This window comes from Peromyscus californicus, unplaced genomic scaffold (genome assembly GCF_007827085.1).
Source record: "Peromyscus californicus insignis strain IS unplaced genomic scaffold, ASM782708v3 Scaffold_4__1_contigs__length_199733344, whole genome shotgun sequence".
In the NCBI taxonomy this organism is placed as follows: domain Eukaryota; kingdom Metazoa; phylum Chordata; class Mammalia; order Rodentia; family Cricetidae; genus Peromyscus; species Peromyscus californicus.
This window is the reverse complement of record NW_026294562.1, coordinates 199,455,071-199,471,335: the sequence shown is the minus strand read 5'-3', so window position 1 is coordinate 199,471,335 and position 16,265 is coordinate 199,455,071. Positions and strand designations below refer to the sequence as shown.

The following is a 16,265-nucleotide window of genomic DNA, read 5'->3' as shown; positions in this document are numbered from 1 at the left end:
TGGAAAACATACCACTGCCATGTTGGGAAGCTGAAGTGGGTGGAGCCAGCAGCCACAGCACCATTTCAGTCTCAGAATGCTGCAGTTTAAAGCAATAGGCTCAAGGTAACATAAAAAATAAGCCATGTAAAGATGGCTACCACACAGAGAATCTGGATTATGTTCTCTTTGATATTCATAACTGAAGAAAAACATTTGATTGTAAAAGCTGTTAAATTATGCCAAAATGTATATTTTAAAGTTACCTTGACTTCAAAATGTGGATGTAAGGATATGTTGCTTTGGAAAGGAGGCTCTGCTTTTGTTTCCACAGAAAGCCAGAGGCTATGGATTTGTTCCAGATTAAGATACATTAGGTTTGACCAGCCAAGACCTCCTGAAAGGTCTCTGATGACACCATGGCCCAGATAATCCAACATCCAGATCGGATTCAAGGCAACTGGCTCAGACAATACACCCTCACGGACTACTCCATAATCCTAAAATTTTCTTTGTGTCCCCATAAGATACAGCGTCCCCTCCAGCAGGAAGTAGTAAGAGAAGCTATGCCCAAATTCCCAAATATACCAAGCTGGCTTTGGAGATGTGTAAAAGTTAAAACCTTCCTTTTTAAAAAAAAATAAAAGAAAAGGGGAAGTGCTATGGGATGGTCTGTATGTCAAATGTTCTGATTGGTCAATAAATGAAACACTGATTGGCCAGTGGCCAGGCAGGAAGTATAGGTGGGACTAACAGAGGAAAATTGAGAGAACAGGAAGGTGGGAGGAGACACTGCCAGCCGCCGCCATGACAAGCAGCATGTGAAGATGCCGGTAAACCACGAGCCACGTGGCAAGGTATAGGTTTATAGAAATGGATTAATTTAAGCTGTAAGAACAGTTAGCAAGAAGCCTGCCATGGCCATACAGTTTGTAAGCAATATAAGTCTCTGTGTTTACTTGGTTGGGTCTGAGCGGCTGTGGGACTGGCAGGTGACAGAGATTTGTCCTGACTGTGGGCAAGGCAGGAAAACTCTAGCTATGCTCCATCTCCAAGAAGTTAACCTTGGGAGATTTCCATACCTCTAGCCCTACTTCTTTGTTTAATGGTCTTAGCCTCATCCTTCCACCAGGTCCTCCACTGTAATTGGATACCAGTTTCTAAGAAAGCTGTAACTAAATCTCTCCAGTCTCAAGGGAATATTTAACATCTGCTTCACAAATGAGAAATGCATACCATATGACACTATAGCTTCTTTGAATCTTCTCAAATATAACATTTGCACAGGTGTCCAGTCAGCTCTTACACAGTCTTCAGCATTTTGTAGTTCCTGTAAGGTTACTGGATATATTAAGGTTGGCTGCTTGAAAGCCTTAGGCTGTTTCTCTATAACTGTATAATGCAATGATGAGATAGGTTTACCTTTAAATTCCTCTGTCTGGGTCTGAATTTCTCTATGATTTCTTTTAACAAGTTTTTCTAAAATTTTTATCTTGGCACTCACATTAACCAACCTTTTTTTGTTTTTTTGAGACAGGGTTTCTCTGTGTAGCTTTGCACCTTTCCTGGAACTCACTTGGTAGCCCAGGCTGGCCTCGAACTCACAGAGATCCACCTGGCTCTGCCTCCCAAGTGCTGGGATTAAAGGCGTGTGCCACCACCACCTGGCTTAACTAACTTTTTAAATGATAAAACAGAAATGATCAAACAAATAACATTTATAATTGGCTTTACCTAAATCCCATCCACATTAATTATCCTCTCATTTAACTGTTCCATTTTCAGATTATCACACAGAGACCAAATTCCCTCCACTGTAAAAATGTTTCCCATTTTTAATGGGGTGGGGTTCTCTTTTTTTAACTAATTTCTCTCTTTAAGAAATCCCAGTTGTCTCACCAAACCTGCTGACAATGAGGATTCAGATGTCAGACTGACTGCTTCTGCATAATAGTAGAAGCCTGAGTGGGTTTCCAGGCAGCTACCTAGTATGGTAGCAGCAAAAGATGGGGACCCAGGGAGAACCCACAACCCATCAGGAGAGAAAAAGCCAAAGAGCCAGCCATCTGCACAAGGGAATACAAGAAAGTGCCTAACTCGTATGGTTTTTGGAACCCAAAAAATCTATGGCATTCACTGCTGAGAGGTTACAACAAAAACATAGCCACTTGGTTAGGGATTCCAGCCCACATGGTGTGGAGACTCTGGCCACATGCAACTCAGGCCTGAGCCAGGACCTGCAAGGCCACAGGCAAGTAGCTTTTTCATGAATCCATGCCCCACAAGTTGGATGCCAGATGTTGTTCAAATCTTAGATGGTCATATAATAAAAAACCCAGAACCGGATATCAAGGTGAGAGCTGAAATATCAGAGAAGCAGAACAGCCAGCCACTAGTTCTTATCACTATGAAATCCTCAGGCTAAAGATAGTGAGTTCCTGTTTCCTCACTCCTTCTATACATTTCTCTGCCCTGCCATATTACTTCCTGGGATTAAAGGCATGTGTGCTTCCCAAACAAAGGCATGAGATCTCAAGTGCTGGGATTAAAGGCATGTGTCACCACTGCCTGGCTCTGTTTCCTATACTGGATCAATCCCATGTAGCTCAGTGTGGCCTTGAACTCACAGAGATCCATCTGGATCTCTGCCTCCCAATTGATAGGATTAAAGGTGTGTGCCACCACTGTCTGACCTCTATGTCTAATTTAGTGACTGTCTCTGTCCTCTCATACTCAGGCAAGTTTATTACGGTGCACAATATATCACCACAAGACTTGCCCGAACACTTGGGTTATTTGTCTTCACACTAGTACCAACTTCATAAGATAATATATCTTTTTTAGCTGCACCTTTTTCTGAAGAACATGCAGTTTACTAATCCTGCTGGAGAACAAGTGAATTTGGATGAGAAAATGAAATTGAATGCAGAGTATGACATTCTCAACTACTGGAACTTTCCAGAAGGTCTTGGACTCAAGGTGAAAGTTGGAAAATTTTCCCCATATGGTCCACTTGATGAACAATTATCTTTATCTGAGGATATGATAGAATGGGCCACAGGAATTACAGAGGTGAGTTAGATATAATTGTAACACTATGAACTACACATAATAAAACAAATCTTGCTCGGGATCTCCTATCTGCAATGTACACCCTCTTGCAAAGGAAATAGTAATTTCTTGCAATGAAGTCTCACTTCAGAGCAGGCTCCATACTCAAGAAATTCAGTGTTATTTTTGTAGAAATTTTATGTTATATTTCTTTGGGCATTTTTTTTGTCTTATTGGTCTTTTGCTTTATGTGTGTGTATTTTGGAGGCTTTTTGTTTGTTTTCAGTTTTGTTTGCTTGTTTCTTAAGCAGAGAGAAAGAAAGGGCATGGAGTTGGATGCCAGATTTGTTTGAATCTTAGATGGTCTTATAATAAAAAACCCAGAGCCAGATATCAGGGTGAAAGCCAAAAGATCAGAGAAGCAGAACAACCAGCCACTAGTTCTTACCTTGACGAAATCCTCAGATGAAAGAGAGTGAGTTCCTGTTTCCTCACACTGTCTATACCTTTCTATGACCTGCTGTATTACTTCCTGGGATTAAAGATATGTGTACTTCCCAAGCAAAGACATGAGATCTCAAGTCCTGGGATTAAAGGGGAGTTGGGGGAGATTTGAGAGGAATTTTAGGAAGAAAGATGCATGGTCAAAATATTTAGTAAGAAAAAGTTTTTTTAATGTTTTATATTATATTACATACTTTTCTTAATTTTTTATTTTGCCTGACAGATTTATGATTTTTTTGGTATACTGAAATTTTAAAGTTTTCTATATAAATTTAAAAAATATAACTGGTGTATTAAAAATAATGTAAATACATAAAATATTATATGTTGTTTTTGTGGACCCAAATAAAATTTATTTTAGTCCTATTTTTGTAAAGAGTGAAATAGGGATTTTAATTGGTATTTCTTTGAATCTGTAAATAGTTTTTGGTAGAATGGTCATTTCTACAAGATTAATTCTACCAATCCTTGAGTATAGGATGTCCTAACATCTTTATGGGGGGGTCAATTACAATAACAAACACAATGACTTGACAGAAATATTGATGTTAGCTTGGAGTAGAAGACACTCCTTTACTTTCCTTGTTTCATGAGAGATAGCATGGTTCAGAGATAGCATCACTTGAGTACTGATTGGAGAAAATAAACTTCATGGGTTTTTAGTGCTAACGTTGTCCATAATTACTTAAATAGTAAAATGAGGACAGAATTGGGAAAAAGAGAAAAGAGGGAGTAAAGTATGAATGAGAAGCATAATGCATTGTTTAGGTACATGAATGATAGTAGAGAACATAGTTCACAGTAGTTCACCAAGGCAGGAACAGGGGTGTTTTCTGCTCAGGCAATTGTCCCCAGTATACCAAGGAGAATTTCAGCTCCAAGCTCCTCTGCTTCATGTCAGCTTCCATCTGCTCACCCAGTTTTGCTCCAGGCATCAATCCACCCACTGCTTGCATCTCTGTCCCCTGGGTTAGCATGTTTTTCTAGTGTCCATGTCCAACAATGCCTCGTTGCTGCTACTTTTGTCCTTGACCTGGTGCAAGCAAGATGGTGAAATAGTGCTAGCTTGGCTGTTCCTTTGGAAACAAAAGTCTTTTCCATATAGGAAAAGTTCCATATAGGCTTATTTATTTTTCCTTCAATTCTTTCTCTACTAAAAGTAGAATCTATTTGGTTTTTATTGTGACTCCTGTCTTTCATTGAATCTCGCAGCAGCAGCTTTTAATCCATCATCATACCCAGCAATCCCTTGAACCATGAATGTGCTTTTTAAATTTTATACTTCCAATTTAAGGAAGAGAATTTTCTTATGTACTATATGTCACTAGAGCATGTTCATTTAGCAATATGCCTCTAAATGTTCACACATTTCATATCAAAATATGTACACCATCTGTTGTGGGTTTTCATTACTGACATATCTTTAGGTTGAGTTTAGTGGTTTCTGAGACCCACTTAGCTGTTACTTTTGAGCCTATGATAAGTCACTATGATGTGGTTTGTGGCAATAGAAGCCACTCATCTCATGGCAGCCAGGTAGCAAAACTAGAGGAAGGATTAGTCCATTGTCCCAATACACCTTCCAATGGCAAGCTTCCAATCACTAACTTCCTCACCTTTTAAAAAAATTTGTTTTTATTTTTCATTATTTATATGCATGTGGGGGAAGGGAATATCTTATCTGCATGGTGAGTGCAAGTGTTTGTGAAGGCCAAAAGAAGCTGTTGGATCTTGTGAAGCTGGAGTTACAGGTGGTTTTGAGCCATGTAATGTGGGTTCTGGGAACCAAATTCAGGACCTCTGCAAGATCAGTCCATGCTATTAATGTTGATCCATTTCTCCAACCCCAAGATCTCTTCACTTAAAGGCTTCAACATGTCCCATTACCACCATAGGATGAAGGTTATCACCATTAAGAGGGCACGTGATGTCCAAGCTATAGCAACATCCAATCAGTTGATCATTTATGGATACAAAAACTATGTTCATTTATGATCCAGTTCTATGAACAATGTGCTTACTATAGTAGTAAGCAAAATTCTGAATTACCACTTGCTCACATCTGATTTTCCTCAGACTCCCCCCAAGTCTGTATGCAGTGAAAGTTGTGTTCCTGGATTCAGAAAATCCCTCCCAGAAGGAAATGTGGCTTGTTGTTTTGATTGTATTCCATGCCCAGAGAATGAGATTTCCAATGAGACAGGTAAGTGTGTGTTTTATGGAGATATTCTCTACTTCTAATTAAACAGTCCTTTTTTATGAGGACCCTGGGCATCTGAACTCAGATTCTCACATTTACACTGCAAAAACTTTACATTGTGAACCATCTCCATAGCCCAAGGCATTTATTAATAAGAAAAAATGTAAAACAAAGTGTACTGATGCACATCTTCTGCACTTAGGAGGCAGAGGCAGGCCAATCTCTGTGAGGTTACAACCTGCCTGTTCTACATAACGTGTTCCAGGACAGCCAGAGCTACATAATGAGAACTGTTTTAAAAATAATTTTAATAGCAAATAAATTTCTTTTGTACTGGTGCTTTTTGAATGTTATCACAGGGCTTAGAGGACTGCAGCCTATGATCTCTAGTGCTCCCTTCTGTGTCTTCTGAGGTGATGTGCAACACACATGGAATGGCTAGGCCATTTCACACTCATATTCACACATTGTCTCTTTTAGGTTTGGATACACAAAAGGTGATTATTGAAGTGATTTGAACCTGAAAGTAGTTGAAATTCCTCTATGCTTCTTTACATACTGGAAGGAGATGGTGGGAAGTTTGAAATGAGCCAGACAAAGATTATTTCCAAATTTTTCACCACCCTGGAGTCAGAGCAAATGTTCCCCTAGGAAGTGTGTCTCCAAATACTCTGAATATGGGTAAAGGGTGACAGATCTTCAAAGTTCTGTGCTGGTAGAGGAAAGAAGAACAAGCTTGATCTGCAAACCTCATTCCTAGAACCCTCACACTTGGCTCATAACTTAAAACATAGGTAGTCCTATACTCCCCCACACTCAGAGAAGTTTCACCCATTTTTCAAGGGAAGCACTTTTCACCTTATTCTGTAAGTCTGAATTCCCCACAGTACAGAACTCTTAGCAGGTTTATGTCAGAGGTATGCCTCAGAACCAAGATTGTCACATGAGTGACCACCCACTGAAAATTCCAGAAATAAGAAAAGGCAGATGTTTCTGAGAATCTCAGATAATAAGGCCTTTCTCAGCCAGCTCCCAGTAGTTTACACTGAGAATCTGCTGAGTAACACAGGTCTCTTCCTCTAAATGACCCTGATTGACAAGTCTCAGGTGTCTTGTCTTTTGAGACTGTAGTCTGAAAGGGGTTAGTTTCTACTCCAATAGAGCCTCACTCTTGCTATCATCTATCTATCTATCTATCTATCTATCTATCTATCTATCTATCTATCTATCATCATCATCTATCTATCTATCTACCTATCTATCTATCTATCATCTATCTCTTCTCTCCACCATAACCCACTCCTGCATCAATATTGTCATAATATTGGTTGTAGGTGCTCTTTTTTTTTTTTTTTTTGGTTTTTCGAGACAGGGTTTCTCTGTGTAGCTTTGCGCCTTTCCTGGGACTCACGTGGTAGCCCAGGCTGGCCTCGAACTCACAGAGATCCGCCTGGCTCTGCCTCCCGAGTGCTGGGATTAAAGGCGTGCGCCACCACCGCCCGGCATAGGTGCTCTTTTTAATGACCATTTCACTATGTAAAATCTCTAGGTTGCACCAGGCTTTCTTGTTGAATCTCAGTGCTTACCTGTAGCTATCCCTGTTAATAGCCAGTCAATGTTGTTTTAGTTCCATTTTGTGGAAAAATATAAGAGTACTCTCTGCTTCTTTTCCACTATATTCCCTCTTTTCTGAAGTTCTTTACACCTTTAAGAATGAAATAAAAGACACTTATCAATTGTTGCATTCTTGTAGTTGATAAACATTATGGAAATCAATGACTCAGGGAATCCAGTATTGTGAAGATAAGTAGAAATGGCAAAGTGTGGCATATTCCCAATTCATTTAGTATTGAAATTCCAAATGATGCATGGTGGAACATGATGTAGACTCAGGGAACCAGGAGGCAAAGGTAGAAGGATGGTTTCAGCGCAAGAGTTCAAAACTAGCATGGGCGACATGGTGAGACATGTCTTTGAAAGAAGCCATTGGGCAATATCAATATCAATAGGCATACTAAGTCAGAAGGGTAAATTATCATGGGGTCCTATAGCAGGGTCCTGTGCTGTTGTTCCCTTTGGGGGGGGCAAGTAGGCACAGAGTCAATGACAGACTCTGGGAGGATGTTGAAACAACAAGCTTAGTTTATTCAAGAAGAGGCAAGCTTTATATACCCTCCACCCAGCCCCAGCAGAAGGTCTGATAAATATGCATCTGCTGGTGTGACATGGCTGCCTCTCATTGGTCCAGGTCATCTCCAGATCATGTCTCAGCTGCTGTTGCTAAGGCCCTTAGTCAGACCCAGGTTGACTCTCAGAAAGTATCTTATTACTGGTTTGGGCTGGCTGGCCCTCAAGCCTGTTAGGGCTGAGTCATCTCACAGGGTTCCACCACAAACAAAGAACTGGTGGTAAGGCTGAAAGGGAGAATTAGCCTCTTCCTGGGGATGAGCTCACTGATTGCCTGTCCAATACAAAATGGTCAGCCCTGAAAACAGGTACACAGACATGAAAAATGGATTTCTCAGGTTGTATTTATATACATGTCCATGTATGTGTATATATGTAAATGTATGCATGTGTGTGTGTGTGTGTGTGTGTGTGTGTGTGTGTGTGTGTGTGTGTGTATCATTGATGGTGGAAAGAGGCTATCAATTAGAGAGTCTGGGGACATGTGGGGGAGTTGGGAGCAGGAACATGGGAGGGAGTAGAGGGAAGAAAGGGGAGGGGATAAGCAATATAATTATACTGTAATATGAAATATAAAAACATTAAATAAGTATTTTTAAATGAGGGCTGGAAAGATGGCTCTAGAGTTAAGAACACTTGTTTGCCCTTTCAGAGGACCCAAATTCAGTTCCTAACACTCACATTAGGCAGTTCACAACTGCCTATAAAATTCCAGTTCCATGAGATCCAATGCCACTGGCCTTCAAGGGCACCTACACTCACATGCATATGCATATATGTACACATACACTCCTTACATATATTTTGAAATAATAAAAAAATAATTATTTAAAAAAGAAAAGATACCAAGAATTTTTTTTGTTTTTAGAGGCATCATGGTGCAAGCAAACAACCCAATTACCCAGGAGGCTGTGGCAGAAAGATTATTGTAAGTTCAAGGCCATCCTAGGCATGAAAAGGAATCCAATTTCAAAAAGAATTAAGGGAAAGTTTTAAAAGGTTTACTGTAACTCAAAAAAAAGGAATGGATACTGGGGTATGATATAGAAAGTTAGCAGAAACCAAGTGGGAACTGTTTCAATTTCATTAATACATATTGTATTGTCAGTATAAATAATTTTTTTAATATTTTGCATTACTAATACCTTAAAATACTCAAATGTGTGAATATAAGTGGTGGTATGCTACAAATCAATCACATCTATAACGGAAACTATTTTTTAGAGACAGGGTCTCTCTATGTACTCCTGGCTGTCCTGCAACTCACTAGGTAGTTCAGGCTGTCCTTAAATTCACAAAGATCCACCTGCATCTGCCTTACAAGTGCCAGGATTAAAGACATATGCCACTATGTCCAGCATATAATGGGAAACTTTTTTAGTTCACCTAAAAATATGTAATCACCTTCCTGGGAATTGAACTAAGGTTGTGTGGGCTTGGTGACAAGTACCTTTGCCCACTGAGCCATCTTGAAGGCCCTCTAATGTACTTCCTAGAAGTCTTTGATTAGTGGAGCCAGGGATTTAGCTCAATTGGTAGACTGCTTGCCTGGGTTTCATCTCCAGCATGGTATATACTGTATTTGGTGATACACACCCATAATTCCAGCACTTGGGAAAAGAAAGGAAGAGGATCAGAAGTCCAAGGTCATACTCAGCAACACAGTGCACAGAAGAGACTGTCTCAAAAGAAAGTGTTTTATTAGTGTATATTTGGTGTAAAATACAATGGGTGTTATGAATATTTGTTCACATGTAACATGTAATTTGACTATATTAACATCCATATCTTCCCTTTTCCTCCTTCTTCCTTCTAGTAGGTCTTTTCCTTTCCAAGTAGTCCTACCTCTGTATATGTGTGTGTATGTGAATGTGTATGTGTGTGTGTGTAAAACCTAGGTTGCAATAATGAATGAAACATGATGATTGTCTTAGGAAACCTGATTAATTTCATTTAATAAGAGTTTCTACAGCCATACATAATTCTAGTTCCAGGGGATCTGATCCCCTCTGAAGACACCAGGTATACACATGGTACAGGCAAAACACCCATGTAAAATATATAAAGTTAAAGGAAAAACATAATAAAAATAAAATGTATTTTCTCATATTGTGTGTGTTATAAAGGGTACACAAGTCTTGGTCACTGTTCTATTGTTCTGAAGGGATACCATAACCACAGCAACTATTATAAAGAAATCATTTTATTTGGAGCCTGCTTACATTTTCAGAGGTTTACTCCATTATTGTCATGGTCATGGCAGGAAACATGGTAGCACACAGGCAGACATGGTGCTGGCAAAGTAGCTGAGAACTCTATATCTGAATCTGGAGGCAGCAGGAAGAGAGCCACTTGGCCTGGCTTGGACTTTTGAAATCTCAAAGCCTGCCCCCTAGTGACACACTTCCTCCAACCAAGCCATATCTATTCCAGTAAGGCCACACATCCTAATAGTGCCACTCCCTAGGAACTTATGTGGGGGTACATTTTTATTCAAACTACCACAATCTCCTTGAGCACTGGACTTAGTTCCATTACATTTCCTGGTGCTCCTTTTCTCCTCAAACTGTACATTTGGTACATTTCCTTGTTCAGCTTGCTCCTTTTCATTATAGATCTGCATAAGAGTGACCACTAATAACCATGTAACAGTCAATACTAGGCTGTCTTGAAATCTCCTCTGCCAGTACCATTAATCCAAAGCTCTTCAATTTAGCATCAGGTCGATTTTTTTTTTTTTTGGTTTTTTCGAGACAGGGTTTCTCTGTGTAGCTTTGCGCCTTTTCCTGGGACTCACTTGGTAGCCCAGGCTGGCCTCGAACTCACAGAGATCCGCCTGCCTCTGCCTCCCGAGTGCTGGGATTAAAGGCGTGCGCCACCACCGCCCGGCTGAGATTTTTCTTTTTTTTTTTTTTTTGGTTTTTCGAGACAGGGTTTCTCTGTGTAGCTTCGCGCCTTTCCTGGGACTCACTTGGTAGCCCAGGCTGGCCTTGAACTCACAGAGATCCGCCTGGCTCTGCCTCCCGAGTGCTGGGATTAAAGGCATGCGCCACCACCGGCCGGCCGATTTTTTTTTGACAAGAGCAGAAAGCAGCCACATTCTTCCCCAAAATACTACAAGAACAACAGTCTCTAGGGTATTTACTAATATTCTTCTCCTCTGAAACCTCTTGAGACAGGCTATCAAATCTACATTGCTAACAGCACCACTGTCTTCCATGCTCCTATTAGAATGGCCCATTAAGCTCCATTTAAAACATCCAACCACTTTTCTAGTCCAAAGTTTCAAAGTCTTTCACATTCCTCCAACAAACATCATGGTCAGTCCTGTCACAGCAACACCCCAATCCTCATATCAACTTCTGTCTTGATCATTGTTCTAATGATGTAAAGCAACACCATAACCACAGCAACTCTTATAAAAGAAAGCATTTAACTGGGGCTTGCTTACAGGTTCAGAGGTTTAGTCCACTACCATCATGGTGGGAAGCAAGGTGGCACATAGGCAGAAATAGTGCTAGAAGAGTAGTTGAGAGTTATACATCTAGATGTGCAGGCAGCATGAAGAGAGCCACTTGGCCTGGCTTGGGCTTTTGAAACTTCAACTCCTATCCCCAGTGACACACTTCCTCCAACATGGCCAAACCTCCTAATCCTTCCCAAGTAGTACCATTCCCTGAAGTCTAGGTATCCAAATATGTGTGGCCTTTAAGGGCCATTCTTATTCAAGCCAGCACAATGCACATGGCATACATGTGGAAATCAGAAAGACAACTTTGGGAGATCAGTCCCTTTCTTTCACCTTTTTGCAGGTTCTAGGAATCAAACTCAAGTTGTCAGGCTTGAAGGGCAAGTGCTTTCCCCCACTAGGCAATATTTCCAGACTCTGCTATTAGATGCTTTGTCAAGGCTAAGACTGCATCCCCACTGGCACTCTTCAGCATTTACCTGAGTATGGTAATGTACACTGAACTAGAGTTCAGGTCAGCTTCTGTGGATGTTCTGTAGGTCCCTGCTTTCTTAGTACATGAGATAGACTTTAGAGACAGAGGAAAGCCAGGGTTTTTTTTTTTATTCTTTTTTTTTTATTAATTTATTTTGCAATACAATTCAGTTCTACATATCAGCCACGGATTCCCTTGTTCTCCCCCCTCCCGTCCCCCTCACCTTCCCCCCAACACCCCCCCCCATTCCCATCTCCTCCAGGGCAAAGCCTTCCCCACAGACTGAGGTCAACCTGGTAGACTCAGTCCAGGTAGGTCTAGTCCCCTCCTCCCAGGCTGAGCCAAACAATCCTGCATAGGCCCCAGGTTTCAAACAGCCAACTCATGCAATGAGCACAAGATCTGGTCCCACTGCCTGGATGCCTCCCAAACAGATCAAACCAATCAACTGTCTCATCCATTCAGAGGGCCTGATCCAGTGGGGACCCCTCAGCCATTGGTTCATAGTTCATGTGTTTCCATTCATTTGGCTATTTGTCCCTGTGCTTTATCCAACCTTGGTCTCAACAATTCTCGCTCATATAAACCCTCCTCATTCTCGCTAATTGGACTCCCAGAGATCCACCCGGGGCCTAGTCATGGATCTCTGCATCCAGATCCCTCAGTAGTTGGATGAGGTTTCTAGCACAACAATTAGGGTGTTTGGCCATCCCATCACCAGAGTAGGTCAGTTCGGGCTGTCTCTCGACCACTGCCAGCAGTCTGTTGTGTGGGTATCTTTGTGGATTTCTGTGGGCCTCTCTAGCACTTTGCTTCTTCCTATTCTCATGTGGTCTTTATTTACCATGGTCTCCTATTCCTTGTGAAAGCCAGGTTTTTTACTATCCCAAACACAGTGGTTCTGGTGCTGCTGGTGGTGGTGGTGGTGGTGGTGGTGTGTATGTGTGTTCATGTGTGTGCACATGTGTGTGAACATGTGTAGGTGAATGTACACATCTGTATAGAGGCTAGAGGTCTATGTTAGGTGTCTTCCTCAAACACTCTTCACCTCCTTTTTTAGAGACATGTTCTCTCACTGAACCTGGAGGTTGCCAATTTGGCTAGACTAGCTAGCTAGCAAGCCCCAGAGACACTTCTGTCTCTGCCAAATCAGTTCTGGGATTACAGTACTTGGAGTTGCACTTGGAATTTTACATGGTTGCTGGGAAATGAAACATATAACGAATATTTTTACTCAATGAGCCATTTTCCAACACCCACAATGGCTTTTTCCATTTTCCCAGACCCTACAGTAGATTTTGTCTCTGATCTGCTCCCTCTTTGTCCCAGTTTAATAAGTAACTTGACACAGCTGGCACTATGTCCCATCTCAACACCTGTTCCAAACAGAACATCAGAATCACTTCCAAGAGTCTGCTTCTAGGACCTGCCATCCAAAAACCTTTCTAAATTTGTTCTCTATTGATTTTATACATGGGTCCCCCCAAATCCTCCTTTCAACTTCATGTCTTCTTCATTTGTTTGCTTGTGTTTGTTTCTATAACCCACTTAATCCAATTAGTCCTGCCCAAATATACATCCACCAGCACATGGTTGACCTACCATGGACTACATCCCTGAAAGAAACTGATTTTTCTCCCCCCAAAAGCCAACAACTGCCAGTAGCCTCAGCTAGGGGTGGGAGCTAATAAAGTCCTCCCCTCTCCATACTAGAATGCTAGCTGCCTGGATCTTATGCAGGTCTTGTGCAGGCAACCACAACTGCTGGGAGTTCATGGGTGCCACTGCCATGTCTTGTCCAGAAGACAGTCTTGCAACACTCCTCCTCACCCTTCTGCTTTTACAGTCTTTCTACCTCCTCTTCCAAGATGTTCCCTAAGCTTTGGGAGGAGGGGGTGTGATACAGACATCTCCACCAAAACTTGTTTTGCTGTAGTTGTTCTAGAGTTCTTTTTTTATCTTTGGTTTTTAACCTAGAGTAGAGGGAGAGATGATAAACCCTTTCCCTAACATTTTATTCAGTGATCTATGTTGGGGTTGGTTGAATCCTTGTAAATCTAATATTTGATACCTTTTCAACAAGCCATAGGCTAAATAAGAGACAATGGGGTTAGGGAGATGGCTCAGTAAGTAAAGTACTTACCTGTAAACATGAGGACTTAAGTAGATTCCAAACAATCACATAAAAGCCATGTGTGGTGATGGTATGGGCCTGTAATTAGAGCACTGGCCAGGCAGAAACAGGCAAATCCCTAGCACTCCCTGGCCAGCCAGTCTAGCCTGATCAACAAGCTTCAGAGAGACAATATGTTATAAAACAAGATAAATTATTCATGGGGAATGCACCTGAGGTTGACCTCTGACTGTCACATGTATACACACAAGCATGCACACACATTCATGCACACATATGCACCTGCACACCCAAAAACATGCATGTGTACACACACACACAATTAAAAAGAGACAAAACACACATTACAAACACTCCAGATTGAAAATATCACTGCTGAAATATGCAGATAAAATTATCTTCAGAAAGAAATCTATAAGCTAAATAGTATGTCCACATGGGATACATGTTTTTATTGAGTTTAAAAAAGAAAAGCTGAAGTTCTACAAATGAAAGTTTCATCTAAAAGTAGAAAAAAATAATGGAAAATCAAATACAACAAAAGTAAAGAGGAAGAGATTATTACAAAGAGAATATCTTCAGAAAATTACAAGAAAACAGAAAATAATGAAAAATGAGAATACTAAAAACTAAATTTGGGGGTTAGAATGATGAATCAGTGGTGAAGAGCACTGGTTGCTCTTCCAAAGGACCTAGGTTCAATTCCCAGCACCTATGTGGAGTCTCACAACAATTTGTAACTCTAGTTCCAGGGGGATCTGACACTCTTTTCTGACCTTTGTGGACACTGTGTACACATGGTGCATAAATATACATTCAGAAAAGCAATTCAAAAAAATAAATTAAAAATTTAAACTAAATTTTATAACCTGTTTAGAAGTTTGATAACCATTAGGAGAACAACTGAAAAGATATTAATACTGAAAATGGAGTCATTAAAATTTTAGCAATATGAAATGTGGCATAAATAATTTCACATTCACATATTTGGAATTCTAGGTAGATTGACAAGCAGAAAGAAAATAAAAGCTACCAACTTCCTCAACAATGAATTTAAATTATTAAGAGCCCACTGCATAGGGGCTAGAGCAAGAGCTCAGCAGTTAAGAACATTTGCAGCTGTTGCAGACCTGAGTTCAGTTCTCAGCATCCACATATAGTGGCTCACAACCGTCTGTAAAACCAATTCCAGGGGATCTGAGACCACCTGCAGTCATGTGCACAAACCCTCGCACATACACATAATTAAAGTTTTAAATCTTCCTTAGTAAAAATTAATCTTTAAAAAAAATCCAATGTCTATAAATGAAGTGAATTTTTCCTACAATTTTTATGTTAATACCTTTAAACATTCTCAATAGTTGTTTGCTTTTTTTTTCCAGAGAAGGTCTCATGAAGCCCAGGCTGTCCCTTAAGTTGCCAAGTAGCTGAGTCTGGCCTTGTACTCCTGTTCCTCTTGACTCCACCTCCCAAGTGCAAGGACTACAGATATGTACCACCATGTGGCAAGCTTTCAGAATGCAATACTTACTTATTAAAACTCTTCAGACAGAAGAAAAGCAACCAGAGAAGTCAGTTCACTGGGAAGCTACATTTGAACCCATATCTGAGAATACCATTACAAGAAAAGAACTTGAGAAGCCCCTTCTTACCTCACTAAATTTATTTTACAAAATCAAAAGTGTGTGTGTGTGTGTGTGTGTGTGTGTGTGTGTGTGTGTGTGTGTGTCCATGTGAGTGGGTATGCATTTGCCACAGTGCACAGATGGGATTGGAAAGTCAGTCATCACCCTACCACTTTACTTGAGTGTCTCTTCACAGATGCACTAGCCAGACTAGATGCCCCATGAGCTCCTGGGAAGTATTGTCTCTGTCTTTCACCTTGCTGTAGGGGTTCACTGGAATTACAGATGCTTGTGCTGCTGCACCCATCTTTTATGTGGATCCTGAGAATCCAAACTCAAGTCATCATGCTTAGGCAGCACATACACTGAATCAGCTTTCCCCAGCCCAGGAAATATTTCATATGGAGGCAATATTGCAACCAAATTGAAGCTGTATAGTGTAGGTACGTAAGTTTCTGGGAAGAGGGAAAATAATGATATCAGAATCTTCAGAACAATACATAATTGAATTAGGAGAAGAAACTACAGCTTTGTCCATGTCACCATGCAGGCAATGGGCAGTAGTCACATTATTCCCACAGAGCATTCTTTCATCTGATGCCTGAAGTAACAAAGAAGGGCTATTAGCTAACCTACTCAAA

General features: G+C 40.7%; 1 protein-coding gene across 1 annotated transcript in view; it reads left to right on the top strand.

Annotated features, from left to right (window-relative positions):
* The window catches only part of LOC128124359 (vomeronasal type-2 receptor 116-like), a gene marked incomplete at its 5' end in the record, with an annotated part of 77,997 nt that overhangs the window by 55,307 nt on the left and 6,425 nt on the right, over positions 1-16,265 (top strand). Inside the window, 2 exons of the mRNA XM_052760495.1 lie at positions 2,824-3,051; positions 5,611-5,737. Of these exons, the coding sequence (XP_052616455.1) occupies positions 2,824-3,051; positions 5,611-5,737 (355 nt within the window). The remainder of the gene's footprint in view (positions 1-2,823; positions 3,052-5,610; positions 5,738-16,265) is intronic.